A 25,133-nucleotide genomic window follows, 5' to 3' on the forward strand; every position below is an offset into this window, starting at 1 on the left:
TTTCCTGTTCCCAAGAATTTATTGTGTCCAGAGCTTACCTCTTGCTCGATCCACTGTTAGAAATGTCTGCTCTGTTACATGCTTTGAGACGTTTACCAACTTGTTGCTAATTATCCATTCAGTGATAGCCTACCAAAACTGATTTGAAAAAGTTTAACATGCTTTCTAATTTCTGACCTTTTCTCTACCCACCAAACAAAAAAATTGCCTAGTTAATACACAGGAGTTACTATATTAGATACCAATTTTTACTATTAGTATTTTTTTTTCATGGTGTAAGTGAAAATGTTGCATGTTTGTGTGTCTTTTTTTGTTAAACTTGGCATTATCTCAACTCTTCTGCTTTCTTAAATTGAGCCTTAGCTCTCTTTACCTTTTGGGCTAACTATAACATTACCGAGGTATTAAGTGAACTCAGGCTGGCATTCAGTCTAGACATAGATATGAACACATGATAGAATCTCTACCACTATATCCCAAAAAGAAAAAAAGAGACAAATCAAAAAATAATTTTAAGTTAAGACCCATAAAGAATGTTTTACTACTCTTAAAAAGAAAACTGATTGGAAAGGGTCACATTATAGAATTATTTTTCAATCTTTCATTTTATTTTTGAAAGATAAGTAGCCAAGAATATTTTCTTTTATTTAGTTTTGAACTTGGCATATAAGTCCATCTAGTATATTCTGGAATTCACTGAAGGTGCTAAATATAGTAGGTGATATTTGCAATTTAAAGGCATAGACCCTACATTTTTATCATTTTTGAAAGAGAGTAAATTAGTATTCTTTTTTGTATCAGATACTTTGGTATTCTATTTAAAAAGTATTTTGAAAGAGAGTAAATTAGTATTCTTTTTTGTATCAGATACTTTGGTATTCTATTTAAAAAGTATAATGGAAGCTGGTCTTGATTTTGAATGTGAAAAAATATATAGTAGTCAGACAAGCTTTTATAGCATTTCCTTTCTATATTATTTATCAAGTCAAATCTAATAGTTAGCTGGAGATGATAATACATTAAATGTGTAACTCCTAATGGTGCTTCAAATAATTTGTTTAATTTTTTATTTTAAAGAGATTTGAAGAGGAACAGAAAATTACTTATAAAAATACCATGCTCATGGTAAAATTTTTGACAAAAATTTTTTTTGAGAGAATCGTAGGTAACATTCAGAATTATTTTTATTTTCCCCTATTCTGGTGCCACCAGTCCAAAGAATTACTTAATTAAGATTTTTTAAAAAGTAGGTATTGATCTTTTGAGGTTATATCACCTCCTGGTCCCCATTGTATCTTTCCCCCATTCCAGACATCCTTTTAAAGAAAGCTGTGATCTAGTTTTTAATGCATTTTTATAATATAAATTAAAGACCATTTATCCTATTGAAATTTTGTTTCAGCAACCATAGGAATATCTACGGAAATTAAGATGGAAATACCCAGATCATTTCCATTTTATTCTAATTATGTCTGTCATATACTTAAAATATGCAGTTCCTTTTGTTGTTCTCTATAGGTTTTACAATGAATGTTGGAAGAACAGCTTTTTATTACCTAAAAAGTGTAGTCTGAATAAGTTGTCATTCAGATATTTTGCATAAATCATATTTTAGGACTTTGTAGGTTCAGATACCTTTTTTTGTGGGGTAGGGGAGTAGTTTAAGGAAGAAGTAAGAGATGAAGGAAGTAACTCTTGGTTAGTAGGAAATCTAAAAAAAAAAAAATCTAGAAATATCCAATGTCAGTTTTGAGGATTTTCTCTTTCAATTTAACAAATTGCCCATGGTGGGGGAATTTGTTTCTAAGAGTAAGACAAATATGTGTATGCAACAACAGATTTGTGTAGCACTTTTTATTGTTTGAAACATTTTCTTATATGTTATCTCATTTCTCAAAACACAGTACTTTGATGTCATAACCCCATTTTACATATGAGGAAACCAAGTTACACTGACTTGCTCAAAGTTAGAATTACAGAGTCCCAAGAAGATCTGTATCCCCCAACTCTTATGTCTTTGGTGTTTTAGTTACTTAATATTAGTCTACACTCTTGAGAAGTCTTTTATCTTTCAAGATGCTTGACTGACTCAATTTATGATGTTGAATAGCCCATATTAACCTGAATGAACAAGACAATCAATGCATTATTTCAAATTTAGAGATATAAAGAAGGATGTAAATGAAAGGCTTGTAGTTTTGGGACAAAAGCAGGGCTTACTGGAAGAACACACAAAAGCAGATGCCAGTTCGTTAAAATTTTTTTGTTAGGAAATGCAGCCTCAGCAGCTGGGTGGCACAGTGGATAGAGCTCTGGCCGTGGAGTCAGGAGGACCTGAGTTCAAATCCAACCTCAGACACTTGACACTTACTAGCCGTGAGACTCTGGGCAAGTCACTTAATCCCAATTGCCGAAAGAAAAGAAAAAGAAAGAAAGAAATGCATTCTCAACAGATCCTGAATCAGAAGCCCAATCATAACTCCAAAATCCTGATTTATAGAGGACCTGCCAAACAAATCTATAATGCAGATGACAGTATGCTTATTTTCCTTTAGGGCAAGTCATCTTAATTTTTTTTATGTGCAGTGGTCACATTTAGCAGTCTGGTGAAATCACATGTAAGAATATTTTTAACGTCATAAAATATATAGGATTACAAAGGAAACCAGTTATGTTGAAATAAAGTTATCTAAATAAAAACCTAAAAAGAAAAAGTTTATGGGCCCCAGTTTAGGAGCCCTTGCTTTTGTGAAATGTTCATTAGTAAAAACTTAAAATTTTTTTACTTCTCCTAATCATAAGCTTGGAACTGACTCTTAATAAGAGCAAATATTCAACTACAGTTGGTTATTTTCACTGACAGTTTACCCATAGTGGACAAAAGCATTTCTTAAAGTTATTTCCCAGACTGATGTGATAAGGGAATGGACATGATGACAGATATTGCTTGTGCTTAGTGACTTAATGGAGTTAGTATGATCTCTTGGTGCTGCCGTTTACAGTCAGTGTTATTTTAAGCCAGTTGCTTAAACTCTTTGATTAGCATATGTAAATGTCCATAATAAATAATACCTGCACTATTGTTGTGAGGACAGTTCTTTGTAAACCATATAGCATTGAAGAAGGGTGAGTTGTTATTGTCATTGTCCCTATTATGGAGGTTGAGCTTTATATTTGTTATATTTATTAGTAGCTGATAGGATGTCTGAAAATTTTCTTGCGTGTCAGAAATTGTTTCAGGCAACCCAGTAATTAGGGGGAAGTATGTAAAAGAAATAGGCAAAGAACTATCTCTTACACTTCTCATATGCCCAGGTGAAAGGTGACTAGGGTTTGAACTAGTGTGGTAGCTGTGTATGGGGGAAGAGAGGAATGTCCATAAGAAATACTGTCCTGATGGAAACAACAAGATTTGGCAGCTGATTAATATTCCATTATGTTTATGTACTACAATTTGTTCAGCAATTAAACAGCTGATGGTTATCTACTTTTCCACCAATTCTTTACTACTATGGGAAGTGCTGCCATGAGTACTTGACTGCTTTGGGGCTATATAACTAGCCAAAGGAGCTCTGGGCCAAATTTCTCAATTTCTTAGCATAATTACAAAATGTTTTGAACTTTCCAAAATGTTTGGATCAATTCACAGTTTCGGCAACAATGCACATTCTCATTTTTTGGTCATCTTTACAAATTTGCCGGATATGAAGCAAAACCTTAGAATTGTTTTGCTTTGTATTTTCTTACTGTTAGGGATTTAGAGCAATCTTTCATATGGTTAAGCTCAGGGTTTTTTTTTTGAGAACTGTTTGTTCATATCTTTTGATTATGTACATATTGGATGATGTTTTCTCTGTTGTGTATTCGTGTTAATTCCTTTCAACTGAAACTGCTCTTTCCAAAGTTACTAGTGATCAGTTAATTACCAAAACTAATGGTCTTTTCTCAGTCCTCATTCTTGACTTCTTTTGCTGGCTTTGACCAAAACTCAGGCATTTGCTTTGCCTTTATATTCTCTTCTCTAGGTTTTTATGCTGGATTTCATGTGGTGGAGGTGGGGAGTGGGGAGGATCTCTCAAAGCTATATCATGAGCTCCCTTCTCTTCTCCTAAATTTCACTTGGTGATCTCTCAGCTCCCACGGATTCAATTATTATCTCTGTGCTGATGATTCTTAAATCTACTTGTCCTGCCTTAATCTCTCTTCTGACCTCTAGTCTTACATCTCCAAATGCCTGTTGGACAACTTAAACTGGATGTCCCAAAGACAGCTTAAACTCATCATGCTCAAAATGGAATTTATTATTTGCCCCCAAAAAAACCTTCCCTCCTTCCTACCTTATAACTGTCATTCTTATATCTTATATTATCATTTTACAAGTCACTTGGGATAACAGCTGGGGTGTTTATCTTCCACCCCCCCATCCTCCTGTATTCAATCAGTTGACAAATCCTACCTTTTAAATATTTCTTGTGTGTGCCCCTTGACGCTGCCACCATCTTGGTAGAGGCCCTCATCAACTCATATCTGGACTGTTGTAGTAGCCTGATGGTTGGTCTCTTTGTTTTAAGTCTTATCATCTTCCACTTTTCTGTCAAATTGATCTTCCTAAAGCACAAGTTTGACCATATTTCCCTCTTTGCTTCCTTACTCCCATTCAATAGCTACCTCTTACCTTCAGGATTAAATATACATCACTTTTAAAAACTGTCCTCTTCCTACCTTTCTAGCCCTCATGCACCTTACTTCCCTCCATGCCCCCTTGATATTCCTAGCACAATATACTCCCCATCTCTAGACTCCTTGAATTTTCATTGGTTGTCCTCCAGTTCCTGGGATTCTCTCCCTCTGCATCTTCATCTCCGGGCTTCCTTTGATTCTCAGATAAAATCTCAACTTCTTCCAGAAGCCTTTCCTAATAATACTTTTAAGTGCTTCCCTCTGAGGTTATCTCCAGTTTATCTAATCTTGTTTTTACGTAATTATTTGCATAAAAATATTAATTGACTTGATTTGATTTGACTATTGTAGACCAGGTTGAGAGATGGTAAACCTTTGAACTAGGGTGGTAGCTGTGTCCTTCCCATACACTTTACTCTTGTTTTGGTGTGACAAGACTAGGATATATACTATCTCCTTTCTTATTACTACAACATATGCCACTCTTACTGGTGGCTAGGTTTTACATTAGCATTCTTGGTTGCCATGTCTTACTGTCAACTTTTCTTGATGGTTACAGTTCAACAAAACTGTCTTTTTCAGATGAGCTATCCATCCGCATTTCCATTTGTTCTTGTAAAGTTGATGTTTTAATTAAGTCTGAGACTATATTTATCCCAGCTAAATTTCATTTTATTAGACTTTGTTCAATGTGTGAGCTGAGCTCCCCCCTTAGCTTTGTTTTTGCTTTCTCTGTAACTTTATCTTAAGTCATTTCTGAGTCTATTTAATTGTCCTGTCACCTGCCTCATCTTTCTCATCTTTTCCACCAAGATACCATGGGGAAATTTGTCAGACGCTTTGATAAGATTTAAGTAAACAATAATTACGGTATCCCTTTTATTTGCTAGTCTTGTAACCATTTCAGAAAAGGAAATGAAGTTATTCCAACAAGATCTGTTAATTGGCCTTTCTCATTGTCTTAGATATTAGTGCTGCTACCCCCCCCCACTTGTGTTCCTTTTGTATGTATTTACATGTGCAAGCTGTCTGCCTCCATAAAATGTGCGCTTCCCAAGAGTAAGAACTGTTAAGCAACTCCCACAGAGCCTGATACATAGTAGGCACTTAATAAATATTGTTTGATTGATAAAGCCATGCTCTCTGTGTTCACCATTTCCTTTTCTAGATTATCCCTAACCCTCCCTTAATAATAGGCTCTAGAATTTTACCAGAAATCAAATGCAAGCTCACTCCATTCTTTTTCCTGTTTTGAAAATTAGACCAACATAAGATGCCCATCTCCAATTCTGAGGTAGTGATTCAGAGATCATTAACAATGGCTCAGTAGTCATATCCAATGACTCTTTTAATTCCCTGAATTGTTTATCTGGGCCAGATGACTTGAATTCATCTAGGGTAGGTAGGTTTTTTCTTACTGTCTCCTTAATTTGGGTACCAAATCCACATTAGCCATTTTTGTTCTGTCTTTCCATCAGATATAATTTTTCTGAGGAAGATTCTCTTTCTGGTTGGCTATAATCATGACAGTATACTCTAAGCAGTGATCTAGTCCTTTTGTGATTTTACTCCTTTCCTCAAATAGCTAAAAACAATAGCACTTGTTTTGTTATCTGTAGCTCTTTACTAGTCTCAGCTTTGGCACTCCTGACATTCTTATAAAATCATACCATACTTTACTGTTCCGTCTTATATACTTTTTTAAATTCTAATTTAAATTTTAAATTCTAATTGATTAGTGAGTTCTCTTTCCATTCACATCAGTTTCTTTAGTTATCTCCATTTCCCTTTTTATCTTGAAGGTTATAAAATATTTTTCATAAATTATGTGCAGTACAGTATATGACAAAAATGTCTCTGTACATATATGTCTCTTTTGTCCCTGCCCAGTTGAAGGTGAAGATTGTCAATCTAGACATTTAATTCTTCCAGGTTTTTTTTAATCTCTTGTTTTTCTTTCTTGTATTCTTTTATTCTTCATCAACCCCTCACCCTTCTTAGAAGCAAGTAACCTCCCTGACAAAGATTGTTTGGTTATGCATATTGTAATAAGTCCTTAATAAATGTGTGTTAAATTGACCTGAATCCTGGTCACATTCCTTTATTGACACAGGAAATATTGTCATTACATTTATTGAATGATTTTGGAGTGAACTTGTCAGTGTATCACATAATATTTCATGTCTAAATGTGCACTGAAGCAGCTTTGCTACCTGTTAAAGAGATTATAGAAATCAACAAACATCAGCAATTTGGACTGTCAGGTCTTTAAAATCATAATAGATCTTTTCATAAAAATCAAAGGTCTATTTCAGGAAAGTCATTGGAGTGAAAGTTTGTATTCCTTTGTCACTGACTGCTTCTAGGATTTAGTACCCACTGAGTTCTACCAGTCATCTATTTTTCCTCCGGTTATTTCTCCCTACTTCCTCTTCTGCCATTGTGAAGAAAGGTTAGGTCCCTTTTCTTATCCCGTAATGCAGTCTTTCCACTACTTTCCCCAAGAAAAGAGCTGCATACTTTATGATTTCAGACACAGGTCCAATCTATCTAGTTAACATTTGATAATATTTTTGAGGGGTGGGGGTTGATCAATTGCATCCAACTCTTTGTGACCCCATTGGTTTTGTTTTGGATTTTTTTGGGCCAAGATACTGGAGTGGTTTGCTATTTCCTTCTCCAACTCATTTTACAGATGAGGATATTGAAGCAGACTGGGTGAAGTGACTTGCCCAGGGTCACATAGATAGTAAATGTCTCAGGCTGGATTTGAACTTTGGTCCTCCTGACTCCAAGTCTGCCACTCCATCCACTGTGCCACCTAACTGCCCCATATTGTAATGAACTGTAATTTTTTTAGATGTTTTTGTCATCCTATTTTATTTTTACCTTTGACAGTAGAGCTTCTGACGAAGAATACCCTGTCATAGGAATACATTTTAGTCATTAATAGAAACATTTCTGTGCACCAAATGTTTGTTTTATGTAAATCAGTTAAAAATATAATGTGAAACCCTCTTCTACACTAGACCAGCAGGCCTCCATTTTAACAGCTTTTATTCAGAAAGCTTAGACACAGTATATGCTGAATCACAGTATAATTTGAAATTCAATAAAAATTTAAAATCAGATCTTACCTGTATAAGACATTATCTTTAAATAAATGTATAATACTTTAGTGAGTTATGATTTCATCTCCATAGATAGTCCTAGTGCAGATTATAACCTGTTCCTGTCTGGAAAATGACCCTCTCCTCTCCATTTAGCTATCCCATATCTCTTCTCCCCTCTGAAGGACTATACTCAGTTTCTGTGGGTAGGTGGTTCTTGGTTGTAGTCCTAGCTCCTTTGCCTTCCAAAATACTCTACTCCAAGCCCTGTGATTGCTTAATGTAGAAGCTGTGTTATCTTGACTGTGGCGCCATGATATGTGAATTGTTTCTTTCTGGTTGCTCGCAGTATTTTCTTCTTGGCCTTGGAGCTCTGGTATTTGGCTGTAATATTCCTCCAGATTTTCATTTTGGGATCTCTTTCAGGAGGTGATTGGTGGATTCTTTCAGTTTCTATTTTATCCTCTGGATCTAAGATATCAGGGCAATTTTCCTTTATAATTTCTGGAAATATGATGTCTGTGCTCTTTTTTGATCATGGCTTTCATGTAGTCCAGTAATTCTTAAATTATCTCTCCTTTATTTTCCAGTTGTTTTTCCAATTTTCTTTCCTTTATCTGTTTTCCATTGTTTTTCCAATTTTCTATTTTTTTCATTCTTTTAATTTCATTTTATTTTTTCTTCATGTCTCATGTAATCCTTAGCTTCCACTTAACCAATTCTAATTTTTAAGGAATTATTTTTGTCAGTGAGCTTTTATACCTACTTTTCCATTTGGCCAATTTTACTTTTTAAGGAATTGTTTTCTTCAGTCAATTTTTATATATCTTTTTTCCATTTTTTGGTGTTACCTTTACCAAGTGGTTGATTCTTTTTTTATGGTTCTCTAGTATCACTCTAATTTCTTTTCCCAATTTTATTCTAGCTCTTTTATTTGATTTTTAAAATCCTTTTTGAGCTTTTCAGGAATTCTTTGGGGCCTGACACCAGTTTTTGTTCTTCTTTGAGCTTCATATGTAGCCTTTTTGATAATGTTATCATCTGAGTTTGTGTTTTTATCTTCCCTGTCATAGAAACTTTCTGTGGTAAGAGTCTTTTTTTGTTTCTTGCTCATTTTTTGAGCCTATTTCTTGACTTTTAATTTTATGTTAAAGTTGGACTCTGCTCCTGGGGTGGAGGGGGCACTGTCCCAGGCTTCAGATTTTTCATGTAGCTATTTTCAGAGGTAATTCTGGGAACCTGTAAGTTTTCAGTTCTTCCAGAGTGGTATGAAGTAAGGAGAGATGTGGTCACTGCTCTCCTAGCCTGTGCTCTGCTCTGTAAGAGACCACAGGTACTCTTTCCTACCCTGGACTGATGACTAGGGTCCCTGCTCCATTGTGGCTTCATGCTCTACTGTGCTTAATGTTCCTCCTTACTATGGGATTGTGACCTGGGTCTGTGACTCAGATCCCTGTTTGGGCAGTGTGACAAGAGTCCTGCAAGCAGTACTAGCAGAGGGCCCCTGTAATCTCATTCTGACCAGTTGTCCCTGGGGGCTGAGAGCACACTGCTGCTGATTCAGTTGCCCCCAAGGCCTGCATAGTCTCTTTCTATTTGAGTTTGACATTGCAGTTTAGTTGAAATGTAAATTACATGAAAGAAGTATGATTCTGATTAGAATTCTAAGATGGAAGCAGAATGAGTCCCTTCCTTGTCCTCTAATCTCTTACTTCCCTTTACAGTCTTTTTCTGTTAATGGGGTTTGGGGTGGTCAGGAAAAAGATAAGAATTTTACTCTGATTTTCCCATACTGCTGAATGGAGACTGTGAAGGTTGTAGAAGGGAGTCATTGGGACATCTTCACTCATAGCCTTCTTTTCACTGCAATCACCCACTTCAAGCCCCTATCATCTCTGCTTTAGACTGTTGTATTTGCCTTCTAATTTCTCTGCCACTACCCTTTCACTTCTCTAATTTGACCTTCACACAGCTGCCAGAATTATTTTCCTAATATATAGTTCTCACTGTATCATTCCCCTGATTGAATAGCTTCAGTGGTTCTTAGTGTCTTTAGGCCAAAAGATAACTAACTCAATCTGGCTTATAAGGTACTCTCAGTCAGGCTTCATCTTACCTTCCTAGCATTATTTGATCCTATTCTACTGTACATTACTGCCAGACTAAACCTGTTGCTCATCTCCTTTTGCTTTTTCTTGCCTCTCTATATATTCATGTAAGCCATCTTTTTACCTAGAACACACTACCTCCTCATTTGCCTATAAAAAATTCTTCTTGTCCTTTAAGATATAGTTCAGATGAAACTGCCTCCATAAAACCTTCTGATTACCCTCAGTTCAAAGTCATCTCTCTCCTTCTACCCGCGTCAAATTTTTTTCTTTTTTTTGGGGGGGGGGAGGTTCTAGGCAGTGGGGTTAAGTGACTTGCCTGGGGTCACACAGCTAGTAAGTGCCAAGAGTCTGAGGCTGGATTTGAACTCAGGTCCTCCTGACTCCAGGGCTAGTGCTCTATCCACTGCCATACCTACTTGCCCTACCCCCCCATCAAATTTCTTAAAGAACTTTTATCTATAGATTTCTGCTTTGTTCTTGTCATACTTGTCACTTTATACCTTATATCACAGTTAATTATGTGTTCTATCCTTATTCGATTTTAATCTTGAAAACTGGGACATCCTATCGTGTACCCAGTGCTTAATGATAATAATTATTATAATAAAACCAAAATTTATGTAGCACATTGAGGTTTCCAAACTGCTTTACAAATGTTTCATTTTATCTTTACAATAACCTTGTAAGGTAAGTACTTTTATCTCTATTTTGCAGGTGAGGAAACTGAGACAGAGGTTAGGTGACTTGCCCACATACCTAGTGTCTGAGTGTCTGAGGCAGGATTTGAACTAGATCATCCTGACTCCAGTCCCAGTTCTTCACTGTACACTTAGCTGTTTCTAGCAGCTTAGCACATTTTTGTACATAGTAGACACTGAATAAATGTTTGTTGAATTGGATTAAATAAAATTGTTGGGTGTTGAAACTGTAGTGGGCCAATTTTGGCAACATGATGAATTGAAACAGGAAAATGGGAATGAGGAAAAGGAATTCCATAGCAGCAGCATGTAATTTACTGGAGCTGAGTCTTCCTGGGATATCCCTTCTTATTTAAAGTTCAGTTTTAAGTCAGGGTTTGCCTTGGGTGGCAAAACTAGGCTTCTAGCTATTTTCCTAGGCTTCTTGTCTAGTGTTAATATTTTGAAGCAGTATGTATTTGAGAGAGGAAGTGATTGTGGGTTGATTTCCTCTTTTTTCCTTGCCTACCTAAATATAACTAAAATCTGCAATTAATAAAAATTCACACATAACCTGTGATACTGTGGATTTTCAGACTAATACTATACTAACTTTTGACAGTATTGGGTGCTTTTGTGGTAGGATTTGTATATTATATTGTGTGTGTGTACATATACAAATATGTATTTTTCTATCAGATTCTGAGGTATTGAATATTAATGAAGTTTTTACACTACATTAGAGATTCTTAATCTCTCTTAATTGAACTATTTTCTTAATTGTTACCATGACACTGATCCCCTGTATATTTCTTTTAAGAATTCAGTTCAGCTCAGTAAACATTCATTTAGTGCCTACTATGTGCCAAGCACATTGTGTGGCATTAGAGTACGATGATAAAATAAAACAGATTTTATATTCTACTGAAGAGGACATAAAATGTGAACAGACAAGTGAATGCAAAATATGTGTGCCATAAAGACAAAATAATTTGACTGGATAGGGACCTGGGGGATGGAATAAGAAAGAGCTTGGTGTAGGACATGACAGTTGAGCCAAGCTTTGAAGGGGGAGCTAGGAATTCCAAGAGGAGGGAGTGGAGAGTGTTCCAAAAATGGGGGACAGCAAAGGCATGGAAGACTGCAAGTTGGCTAGTTTGGCTGCAATGTAGAATTGTAAGAGGGAGTAATATGAAGTCAATCTAGAAAGATATTCTGGAGGCAGATTTGAAGAACTTTAATCTCAGGCATTTAAATTAAACATAGGTACCTGTATTTTATCCTGGAGGAAAGGGTGAACCACTGAAACTTCTTGAGGAGAGTTAGACCCATGTTTTAGGAATATCTTAAAGGATGAAGGATGTGTTGATAAAGGGAACCTCCAATTAATTAGTAGGCTATTACTGTAGTTTTGGAGGCTGAATTAGGGAGATAAATGAGGAAAAGGGATTGTAATGCAAGGGTAGAGTTAGAATTAAGATAAAGTATGTGAAGCAAAGTCAAGATTTGAATATCACTTTGGAGTTGTGAACCTGAGTCTTTGGAAAGATGAGGAAATTAGGAAGAATGGTAGGCTAATGGGGGAAAGATAGAATTCTGTTTTGGACATTCATTTGTTAAAACAAGCATGTTGAGTTTGAGATGCCTGTGGGAAATCCGGATAGAGATGTCTAACAGGCAGGTGTTGATGTGGGACTGGAGCTTAAGAGAAAGCTGAGGTCTAGATTAGTAGATTTGGTTGTCCACCTTCACAGAAATGATATATTAAATCCATGGAAGCTGATGATGTTGTTAAAAAAGAATGTAGAACGAGAAAATGGCGCAGGATTCACCTAGCATGGGGGTGGGGGGGGGTGGGGAACATACATGGATGTCGATCAAACAAAGAAGATTGAGTAGGAATACTCTGGAAGGTAGAAGGAGGAGCCAGAGGACTGTGTCACAAAACCCCAGGTAGGAAAGAGTATGTGAGTAGAGAGAACATGGTCAACAGTATGAGATGATGATACAGAGGGGTCCTGAATAAGTAGAGCCAGATCTTATTCTAATGAGAAGATTTTAAAAGTCTAGCAAGAATATTAACCACAAAAATATGAGGGAGAGACTGCTGAAGCTCTTCCCCAAATTGAGGATAGGGCCCCAAATTACCATTTTAGCACCAGCACCTTGTATTCTGAATGAACAGTTAGAAAACCTGAGTTCTAGTCTTGGCTTGACCCATGTGACCTTTGGCAAATGATTTAGCCACTCTGAAACTTAGGTTTTTGATTTGCAAAATGAGTAAAATAATTTCCTTGTCTATCTGACATCTTGTAACAATCAAATGAGATAACAAATGAGAAAGATTCAAAAATATTAAAGTGCCATACAAATATGATATAATTATTTTGCAGTCACCTTTTAGAGGAGCTCTAATTTGCTTTTGACTACATTTCAATATTTATTAGCTCATTTATGTTGCGTAGAATCATTAAATCTTAGTATTGTAAGGGAATATTTCCAACATTTTTTTCTTTAAAATTCTTTTTACTGAATTAATGCTTGGTGTAAAAGTTATTATCAAATGACCAGAAATTTGTCTCCCAGGTTAGATGTTATTATAAAATGGCTTTTATTGAAATTTGTCATTTTAGTGTCTTTTCCCCTTGCACTTTTGTATTTTTAATCTTTTTTAGCAAAGAAAGAGTTAATAGCATCAAGGATGTTAAGCAGGAAATGCTGTTATCCTTATGCATATGATGGCATGAATAATTTAGTATCTTCGGGAAATGCAAACTGCAGTAAGAATTCAAGCAACCTTTATCAGAGTAGTAAGCAGTATTTTGCTTGACAGGATGAAGTGAAAATTCTTATCAGAAAAGGAAGGCTTAAACTGTTCATTGTAAGAATATTATATGGCAGTTTAAATTATAATATGGATCCAGATTTTTTTTGATCTAAAAACAGTAAGACTGCGTAAGAGAAATCATGGCTTACCTGCATTCTGACAATTCTCAGGAGGTAATTGGCAACTGTCCTTGCCAGTTTGGTTGGTAACAGGATGTGGCAGTTTCTGTGCTGTCAGAAGCGGGATAATTTCTCAAGTTTTTCTTGTAAGTGTTTATTTTTCTTATGCTTCTTTACTTGTAGATTGTTTAAAAAAAATGGCTAAAACATCAGCCTTTATCCTTTTTAATTTAAATCTAGTCTCTATAAAACATTTTTAAAAATTGTCAAGTAATATTCCAAAATAAAATGAGATTTGTAATTTTAATTGAAAAATTACTCTGTAAGTTTGTTTATACACAGTCTAATCTTAGACTTAGTTTGATAGATTTTTCCTTTTATATGATAATGTATATTATAATTTGTAACATTATTGTAAATGTCATCACTATATGTTTAATCATATTTTGAGAGCCTTGCAGTATTGATACCCTTGGCTTTCATCCTCAATTTAATTTTTTTTTAAATGTTGTGTTTTGAGTGTTAAAATTGTTTAATAAGATCTCCTTAAAAATAGGAATGTCAGAAATATTCCTGCTTAAAGAAACAAGACATATAAAATTGAGTTATCTTAAATTAAGCCTTCTAAAAATGGTCTAGATTTGTTGTATTATACTGTGTTTTAAACACTTTTAGATGTGTTCTCTTCTACTAAATATAAGTTGGTTTTATTCTGTTCTTAGGAAACAACATTTTTAGGTAGTACAAGCTGTACTCTAAAGTATCACTTTTTTTGCCTTTGAAAAGAAAGTCTTGATTTTGGTAGTGGTTGCTTTAAAAGTTATTCTTTTTCTTTTGGCGATATTTAAACCAGATTATTTTTAACTCACTAAATGTTTCTTGGTTACTACAAATGAGAACAGAGAACATCTCCCAAGAATTTAGATCTTGTATGGATCATATAGATGTAGAAGTCAGATAAAGACATATGTATATATAATCATCCCCCCCCCAGCCCCACCAACTTCATACCTGATTTTGAGTGTTGCACATAGTCTTTGTTAGTCCTCCAAATTTTCATATTTTTCTGGGATATAATCAGTGATACTTGGTCTTTTAAAAGTTCTGTGTAATAATTTAAATGTATTTAGTAATGTACATGAGTTTATTTCATGGATATTCAGTGTTCTAGTTAATTTTTTCACTTCCTCTCTTTGGCACATAAACATATGTTGATTAACTTTCGCAAATGGTTTTGAGGGGAAGGGAGGAAACAACAGAATAAAACACTCAGAGACAATGTGTTACTATAATTTTGTTTCAATACGAATGAAATATGTTAATTTCATGTTGTAATATAAAACTCATTTGCTGTAGGCTTTTTTCATGTTGATGGGATCTTTTTGACAAATAGAAATCAGAAAAAAACCATTTCAAATGTTCTTATCAAAATATATCTTGCTCATTCAGAGTATTTTCAAGTGAAAATTATCTTAAACAATAGGGCACAAGTTTATTAGGGTACATATCGAAAAATATTTGATCATAAAAAAGATATATATATACATATACATATATATCTCACAGAGTACCAAATTCTTAATAGGACTTATAGGGAAAGGTGGAATAACCAAGAAATATGTATAAATACACACTAAGCATTTAAAACCACCTTTTAGTCTACTATGAAGTCCCTGGACTAATCATTTACAGATGGCCCCTTTGTCCTTTGAAGCTTCTAACACCAAGGTGTCTGTTGCAGCCCAGAGCAAGGTTACTGCTACCCAGGACAGCACTAATTTGCGATGTATTTTCTGTGGTAAGCAACATTATGTTTACATTATTTTTTTCAAGCTGTGGTACATACTGCTTGCACTTTTCATAAGTCTTATTAACCCTAGGCCATGGTCTAATTTTTGGTAATTGGAATTTATTATAAGCTACTGTTATTATATTGTGATCAATGTTGTTGTATTACTTTGATAGCTTTTGAACCTGCTCATTAGGAGGGGTACAGAATCACTCTTTGGGAAATCCTGATCATGATCAACTCTTTGTACTCATATACATAAAATTTTTTAAATTAAAAAAAAAGTTATGTTTAGGAGAGAACTGTCTTTTCTCATTAGAAATTCTTTCAGTGATTATAACTCTTAAGGTATACTGGGACCTAAAAAATGTCTCCTCATACACTACTTTTTATCTAAATTGTATTACCTCCAGTTACTGGATGGCTGTGAAGGCAATAGAAGCTTCTATTTCAAGATCAATAGGATGGTGTCCTGGATACACTTTATTAAAAAAAAAAAGCTCAAGTAATTGTGACTTAGGTGTAAACTTAGGCTTTTAGAGAATGCACATATAAGCCCACTTCATTTTGGTGCCCTAATAAGACAAATTATGAAAAAAAAAAGCATCCAAGCGAAAGATTGGTATTGTGTCTTGGGTATTTAGTTAGGCTTTTTCATTTTGGTTTCCTTTTATTTCCCTTTATTCTAAAGTACTATCATTTTGAAACTCTAAACTCTAAAAAAGCAGGCTTAATTTGACAGTTTCTAGAGTGCCAAGTAATTTGAAAAAGTTGGTTATTTAATAAAAAAAGTATTATAAATTTTATGCTATCAATATAAATTCACTTAAGGTTGTATTCATTGCTATTATTATTTCAGAATATTTCAACTTTTGCTGCTTTGTATCCAAGGCAATCAGAGCATAGCATTTTAAATATTAATGTTGTTAATTTACTAGAAGGAGATTAAGGATAAAGGAAAATTATTTTAAATTTGTGAATATTTGCTTGTTTGTAATTAGCAAGGAAATATTTATTGTATTCTTCCAAAATAAAAACTAAATTAGAACATTAGCGTTTAATTGTTGTAGTATTCACATATCAGTTGCATTGTTTACAGATTTTCATATAGTGACTGAGACATGATAGCTGAATCAGGTTATCCATCATCAGCATTTATCAGGTGGAGCAAAATTTCCTTAGAATGTTATGTTTTGGTACTATAGGACATATATTTCTGATTTTCTTCCCTAGAGAGGCCATCCAGGCTGTCTTTTGAGTCAGTCTTATGTTAATATTCTATCCTAAATTGTAAACCACTATGTTTATGTCCATTTAAAGGTCATCCTAATTCTTGTTTCCTTTGAAAATTTCTTGCATTTTTGGTACATTGCTATTTGTCTTTCATGTTAAGACCTATGAACAGAAGATAGTGCTTGCAAATTGGCCAGCCCTTCTGTAAATTAAGAAGGGATTGACCATCTGCAGAAAGACTAATTCATCTTCTGTCAATCAAAATAATTCTATAAAAAGTTGACAGTGAAGTGGGAAAAAAAACACTAGTTGATTAAAATAAAAGCTACTCTTTTTTGAGTCTCCTCTGAATTAGATTTTGAAATGAATGCTTAGAGCTTCCATTGAGAGTAAAAAGTATAACATTTATTACCTTACTAACTAGTTCTCATGAAATAGAGATGACTCTGGCTTCTTTGAAGAATTTGCCAGTTGAGTGTGAAGTGGGAGGAAGGGAGGAGAAAGGTTTGAGTGATAGCCTGATAATGAATTTTGTGTCTCTTGTCCAGTGGCCAAGCCAGCTAAGTTAGCTTCCAGGAGTGATGAATTTTTTTGGTTGTAGGAGCATAAAAAACCTTCTAAGCTGTAGAGGGGTTGTTACATTTGTCAGCGAGGCAAGTACCCTCACTGATGAAATGACAGTTATCTTTTTTGAAGAAAATTTTATTAGCTTAATTTTTTGGTATATGTATGAAATTCTCCACTGATATCCTAATTACCATATGATGATGTGGAGATGACCCTAATTTCTTAGCTATAGACCAGTTGAGCTTAAGCTCCGTCAGAGCATATCAAGTTTAGAATAGTTTCAAACCCAAGTGATGAACTGTATGCCTGTCATTTAAGGACCAACCTAGCTAATTCTAGAGAGGTTTCTCATCAGATTTGGCCATATAGGCAAACAGATTTTTTCAGTCATAGACTCTCTGCCAAATTATGGAAAATTTCAAAAAATGTAAGTGGAAGGAGTGGCCACACCAATGAAATCACAGAAACAGTACTGTTGCATTTTGAAGTGAGTGAAATATATACTCTTTTAATGGTGTAGTGAAATAATTTAATTTGTATCTAGAGAATGAAAATAGTATAATTAGTGGAATAGATACGTGATGTTAACAAGAGAATGATTTTTGGCAACTTGACAATTAAAAAGACAAAAATATTCAAAGGAGATTTTTCTGTAATAAAATAATCAGAAAAATCAGTTGCTTTAGTAAAGAATAGTAAGGAGTTTTTGGTAATCCCTCTACCATGCATTCTCTTCAGCCATCACCAGCCAGGATAGGTTAACATTTACTAAACGTGTTTGTAACAATCTATGGGAAGGTAAAAACAAAAGGACAAGACAACCAAGAACAAAGAGCACTCCTTCATTAACCTTTTTTCCTCATTAATTCCCTTTGTCAGATCCTACTAATAAATAACTTTTATTCTTTAAAATTACCTTTATAATTAGAAATCTCATTATGAGAGGGTAGATTTTTAGGTATATCATAGCTATGGCTATCTCTTAAAATATATGTTGATAGACAAAGCCAGAGTTCAAATGATCATTTCCCTGCTGTTTAGGAGATTTGATGACATTGTTTTACTTTTGGCATTTTTAAATACTTTAAATATTCTGAGACATGTAATTGCCTTCCCCACAACCTCTTCCCCTCTCCTTTATTTGAGTTCTATAATGACCATGATATTTTAAGAAAAGAAGTGATGGTTAAGAGAATACATAGCCTTAAGTATTCTCAGTGGGCATCTTTATGTTTTAGGTCCCCATCTTTATTTTAAGTTGAGCAGAAACCTAATTCCAACTTTTTTTTTTAAACCACTGAATAGTCTCATTAAAAAAAAGGACAATTATGTGACCACATTTTGGTTATTTTCCTTCAATATGTTCATCCTTTTTAATCCTGCTCTGTTAATACTTTCGGAATGCTTATGCATTACAATTGACAATGCATACAGAATGCTTTGTGGTCGCAGTATTTAAAATTTGACAGCAAGCCATCATATGGTAGCTTTAAATAAAACTCAACACAGACTAAATGCAGTTTTTTTCCCTAAATTCAGAAACTTAGAGTGAACAGCATTCAGATAACTGTGATAGATTTTTCTAGATTATAGCTGTACAAGCCATTGAATGATTTTTTAAAAATAGAAGTCTACTTAATGGAGAAAAAAAAAAAGACTGCCTTTTGCCAGAACAGATTAGAAGAGTCAAGAGAGCTACTTGTTTTTCACAATCTTTTTATTATTTTAAAAAGACTTTGAAATTATTCTTATCTCTTCAAGGTTTCTTATATAAATATAGTAAACTTAATTTTATCAAAGATGAAATCACTCACAAAGTTCTGCTGTGCTTTCTTCTGTAGAATCAAAAGTTATTTCTTCTCTTATTTTCTCCAAAGAAAATTTGTCATGTCCGTTTTGACTTTCCTCAATTAAAATACATTTTCTCTTTGCTTTTCTTAAAATTCAGTCCTATGGTTTTTACTCAGTAGTTTTGCTTTTTAAAATAAAAACATCATGCTTGAAGTATGATAGACTTTACTTTTGCTTCCCCCCGAAAAAATTGAGTAAAAATTATAAGATTGAATCCAGCCTCTGTCTTGGTCTGTTACATTTGCCTTAAAATGGATTGTTTTAGTAACTAAGTAGCAAATATAGTAAATTGATGTGATTTCTATATAGGAGATGTGAATTAATGTAGCTTTAAAAGTTTAGGGCAGTCCTGATGTGGACACATAGAAGGAGCATGTTTCTTTGGAATGGAGAGGTAAATAAAATCACAAACTCCCACCTTTCACATTTTCTTTTTTCAGGTTGCATTCAGTATGTGATACTCAGTTGACAGACGTAAGCTTTCACAACTATTTTGTAGACAGTGTCTTTAAAATTCACATATTTAGTTTTTGCTCATTTTAAAAAAACTCTGTATAATTGGATAGTTCTGTTGCTAAAGAACTAAATAACTGTTGAATGAATGAAAGAAAACTAAAGTTTAGTGACATCTTTAGTCTTCCAGTTTTTTTTTTTGTTGTTTTACAAAAATGCCTTTTCTGATATCAAATGACCAGGTATTCATAAATTTATTAGTGTAAGAAACCAAATCATGATGAAAAGAAGAGTTCAAGCATATTAGCATGTTATAGACGTATTTTTATTAAAAAAACTTAATAAGATAATGATATTTATTTTCATTAGATACATCATTGCTTTGACATTAGTGAATGTAGGAAGAGTTATGTGAAAACTTGTAGGAGTATTAAAATTTATAGGACTGGTTAGAATTTTTCAATACTTAAAACCTAAACTCATGAAATTAGGTTTCTAAAAAGCAAAGTTTTGCAGTATTTTAAAGTTTTTAGTTAGAAAGAATTAGCATTATGACATCAGTCTTCCTGATCTATTTATTTCAAAGGTAATAAATACTTTCTTCTTGAAAGAGTACATAGTTTTAAGCTGATATCAAATTATTAGGCAAGCTATTTTTAATAGACTGTAATTTAATAAGCTTTTGGACTATCATGTTAAAGTAGTCTGTAAAAACGATAACCATTACCAAATAATTATTCATGGCTTAGTGGCCTTACAAATTCACAAGTTTCAGTTAGATTACCAAAATGTTTACCCAGAATATTTAAATGGTTTTTGGCAGCCTTAAGTGTTCTTTAAGGGTTTTATATTACTAATTAGGATTTAGTATTCACTCTTAGAAAGTTTTTTGAGCCTTTAGTTTTTCAACATGTACCTTGATATGTGGTGTAGTGAGAAAACATTCAACTTACACTGGAGACCTGGGTTCCAGTGTGATCTCTGTGCAAGCATGGACTAGGCTCATAATATGGCACTACTGAATTCGCAGAGATGTAGTAAACAAAGCACTATGCAAACTTTAAAGTGCCATAGAAATATGAATTAATAAATATTGTTATTACTGGAATCATCAGATCATTGCATTTTGGAACTGGAAAAAGAATTAGAGGTCATCTAGTTCAACACTTCTTTTTACAGATAAGGAGCCTGAGCCCAGAAGCATGAGTGACATCCCCAAGAGTCACAGAACTTAAGTAATGAGAGTTAGGACTAGGATCCAGGTCTCCTAATTCCTTAGCCCAATGTTCTACCTGAAATTGAATTTATTTCTTTTAACTGTTTCCGTTTTAATTTCTATTACTTAAAAAAGATTTCATCTGCAGGCATTTCATCATGTTATTTTGTACATGCCATGAACTAATATTGGAGCAAAATTTCTTCCTTTTATATGCTCTTAAGAACTTTACTACCAGCATATCAGAAAGCTTGGCTACCTCTAAAAAAATCTTTCTGATAGACTAGTAAATGATTTTGCATTTAAAATTAAAAATATACCAGATATTGTAAATAAATGCTACCTCAAACTATTTAACCTATAAAAGATGACCACTGTATAAGACTCATAACAGTATGAATTTTCACATTTAATTTACACTAGATAAAAGTTGTTCTTACACATTCTTGGAAGTAGGTTAATTACAATGACGATGTCAATTACTAAAGCTAATTGCCTATTTGGAGTAGTTAGATAAGAATGGCCTGGCACCACCTTTAGATACAGACTTTTTAAAAATTGTTTCTTAAATTTATCCATGCACTTGTACCTGCTTTTCTAAGAAAGCCTAACAACTACCTGTTATACCCATTCTTCCCCCAAAGTGTTAGAGTTAATAATGCAAGATGTTAACATAATAGTAACAGACTATATTCGTATTTTTATTAGGGGGTGTGGGTGTGTGTGTGTGTGTGTGTGTGTAGTTGGTATATTTTAAGATACTTATACTGTATCTGAATGATATGCACTCCAGCCTGCAAAATTGTTCAGCTATTCATAGTGTGCTGCTTAGGTGAGAGTAATAGATTTTTTAAAAACAGAGAATAGTAGTTTTTAAATGTCCTTTAGTTGAAGGCTTAAAATTGATTACCTTTGGAAATTTAAAGAAATGCACCACCAAATTTATGTTAGCTGATTACTCTGCAATTTACAAGAAAATACAAATTATTTTATATCAAATAATTATTGAAAGTGCATTATATAAGGGGAAAAATAGAATTAAGGTAAATAATCATGATCCTTTGCTGCTGGATCTATTAGCTCAGAATTCTAATGAACTTGATCCTTTCAAGTATGAAATCTAAACCTGGCTATTACCTAGATATTTAATCATTTGAACTTTTAGATCACAAAAATTTGATTTAGTATGTAGAAACATTTACTTTTGTATGTGAGTAGTCTAGTGGCTTTTCAGAAGATCTCAAAAAAATGCCTTTATTGGTAAACATGTTACCGTTTTTATTGTTGAATATGTTACCCTTTTGACAAGTTTTGGCATGTTAAGTTTCAATATTTTCATATTCAAGAGTAGAAGGTGACCATTATTTCTTTTACTGGACTAAGTTTTAAGATTGAAATGTTTTGGCTCCTAAATATGGTATGTAGGAATAGTTCCAATATTTATTGATCTCATTTTTAAAAATTTTAAATTTGTCTTACTATTATCATTGTCACTAATTTGGGGAGCAGTTCTATAGTTTTCAGCAGAAATTGCCCCAACAATCGATTGCTGGAATGATGGTTGATTAACGATAGACTTGGAACATTAGGATATGTAGTAAGTAATGTGGACCTACGAAAAAGCCTATTGGTAGCTGTGGAAGATGCTTTTTATACACAAAAGTCTTTGAAGATTAACTATGTTAAAAATTCAGGTAGCTAGGTTAATTATAATGGTTACATTTAGTATCTATTCTGTTCAGTGCCAGAAATGCTGAGCCATTGAACAAAAAAGTCATTTTTCAATTGGCCAACAGATTTATAATGCGTCCTTAAATTTGCAGTAACATCATAAATCAGTATTAGTAACAAGGTTCTCATGCTCTTTTTCTCCTGTTTTTCATTTCCAGTGTTCTATTTAGGTGAGTTTTCAATTCTAATTTTTCCTTTTGAGTCTCTTTACACCCTTATCATCCTTCCCCTCTCCCTCTTCAACCATGAGTAATTACTTCAAAGATAATGTTTCTTCATTGTCTTAAAGAATGTCAAGTTAGGTGCCTCTTCAGATTCTCATTGAGTACTTGTTTTACTATTATGCTCTTCATGTATAAATTTTTATTTTTTCTTTATTCCTGAAGTTTTCCCCATTTGTTTCAAGTAAGTCTTCTGGAAATAATGACAGTATTTTGTTGCAGTCTTCTTTTATTTGCTGTGTGTTATGAAGCTTATGTTTTGTTTTGCTACAAAAGGAAGATACATTTGTAAATATTTGTGATGATTTTGTATTATTTTCCTGATTTTATATATTTTATCAACTTTAATCTAAAAGTAATACTCATTTATAATCTTGTTTTCCCCTTTTATAGGTCCTACATTACCTAGACAAAATTCACAGCTGCCTTCCCAGGTGCAGAATGGTCCATCACAAGAAGAATTGGAAATTCAAAGAAGGTAAATTCATTCACATTGGGAATTTATAATTTTCTGTCTTATGTACTACCATTGAAGAATTGAAATGTGGAGAAATCCTAACATTGACATTTTGAATGTGTTAGGTACAATTTGCCTTGTCAGTTTTTCTTGGAAAAAATTTTTCTTACTACCAAAACGTTTGGTATAACTTTTATGTAATCATCAAATATATTTTAACTCCCTAGTATATATGAGGTACTAAAGTGGGCTGTAGAAAGAACCATAAGACATGGTCCAAAGTCTCAGTGATTTTATCTGGTTTAGATGGTAGGGCACATAAATGAAAAATTAACTAGTATTAACTAATCAGTAGTAAAAATAGGAAATGTTATGACAATTCAGAGAAGCAAAATATAACAATAAGCTGAGATGGTCAGAAAAGATTTCAGTAAGAACGGATAGAGGCACTTGACCTACATTCAGAGGAGTTTTTAGGTAGTAAGGAAGAAGAGCATCCTGGGTATGAAAACTGATATGAGCAGTATCATGGTCTTAGAAGGTGATTGGTCAAGTGCTTAGAATAATTAGTAGTAAGTGAAGGTGTGGCTGGAGTGATAGCCAGGGACAAAACTGTGGAGAGTTTCAATATTAGGCTAAGTATTTGGATTTAAATATAGAGTCAAATACAAAGGCAAGCTCATTATTCCCCAGATTCTCTTCTACCCTTGCCAAGTGGGTTTTGGCTAGCAGTTAAAAGCACAGACAAGCATAAAATGATATGGTTTATAGTTTACAATACTGACAGGAACTCAGAACCAGTCAATCACCATCAAAATAAGGAACATGCAGGTAGTATGAGTTCAGAGACCAGAATTGAAGTCATAGTCTTAAGTGTTGGGCCAAATAAGCCGGGAACAAATCAAATTCAAAATTTCATTAAGTGTTAAGGAATTATTGTTTAGAAATTCAGATAGGAAAAGAGGTTACAAGCAGAGACTTTTGAGACTGGATATGAGGGAGTAGGTGAGATAGGGAACCTGGGAATAGCCTCTCAGGATATGATGTAGCAACAAAGGTATGACCAGTGATCCTAGGATGGTGCTGATCTTTCTCTTGCATTTGTTTTAAGCACTCCTCTCTGTGTGTTCATAGAAGAAGTGGCAAATGTGTGCTGCTCTTTAGAGGATAATAAAAGCTCTGCAGGTACTTCTGTGTAGTAATGGTAGCATAGGGAGTGGGCTAGGCTCCTGTAGAGAAACCTCACAGTTCTTTTTCTTCCTGTACATATGTATCATGGCCAGATGAATTTCCTGCTATTCCATTGGTCAAAAGTTTTTAATAGCTCCCTAATACTTACAGGATATATCAGTTTGTCAAAATTATTTATCAAGCTCCTATGTGCAGAGAATTGTTTTAGGAGTATCAGCATAGATAGAGTTGTATAGGATGTATTGGAGGGAAAAGAGAATCAAGATAGGATCACTGATTAGGAGGTGTTAATGAAGGCCTGATTTGTGCTAAAGGCTTGAGCAAGAAAGAATGGAAAGGAAGGATGGACTGCAACAGATATCTCAGAAGACAAACCAGAACTTAATCAGTTATAAGAGTGAGAAGTTAAAACAAAATAATATTAAAAAAATAAAATAAAATAAATGTAAATATTTAAATATATTTCATATATTATTTATATTCTATAATATATAATTAATAAATAAAAATTAATAGAAATAAAAATATAAAATAAAACCCAAAAAAATCCTGAACTTAGAATCACAATATTCCTTCAACTCACATTCTAGGGAAGTTGGTTTGCTAAAATAGCTCCTGTGTAGTGAAAGAGATGTCAAGGAATCTGGATCATGGTCAGGGAAACTTCTGTCCTGTTTTTTTTTTTTTCTGGCAAAGCCAGGGATCTCTAACTGTAAACATTTTTTTATCTAATTTTGAAATTTCCACTTAACAGATTTATGTTGGTAACAAAGTTGGGGAAGCGGGGCACAGGGAGGAGGAAAGAGAAAGGGGAAGAAAAAAGAGGAGAAGGAGGGGAAGAAAGAAGAGAAGATAGTGTTTAGAAGAATGATGGTGTTTCATTGACCAAAAAAACAAAGT

At 33.8% G+C, this 25,133-nt stretch overlaps 1 protein-coding gene across 9 annotated transcripts in view; it reads left to right on the forward strand.

Moving 5' to 3' along the window:
• Positions 1–25,133, forward strand: part of ENAH (ENAH actin regulator) — a 148,552-nt gene that overhangs the window by 76,918 nt on the left and 46,501 nt on the right. For 5 of the 9 annotated variants that reach the window (XM_078156287.1, XM_020982163.2, XM_078156289.1 and 2 more), the window contains exons 4-5: positions 15,266–15,322; positions 22,979–23,063. In XM_078156287.1, the coding sequence (XP_078012413.1) occupies positions 15,266–15,322; positions 22,979–23,063 (142 nt within the window). The remainder of the gene's footprint in view (positions 1–15,265; positions 15,323–22,978; positions 23,064–25,133) is intronic. The other 4 variants (XM_078156288.1, XM_020982164.2, XM_020982168.2 and 1 more) reach the window with 1 other exon arrangement.

This window comes from Phascolarctos cinereus, unplaced genomic scaffold (genome assembly GCF_003287225.1).
Source record: "Phascolarctos cinereus isolate Bilbo 61053 unplaced genomic scaffold, phaCin_HiC Scaffold_5;HRSCAF=322, whole genome shotgun sequence".
Lineage (NCBI taxonomy): Eukaryota > Metazoa > Chordata > Mammalia > Diprotodontia > Phascolarctidae > Phascolarctos > Phascolarctos cinereus.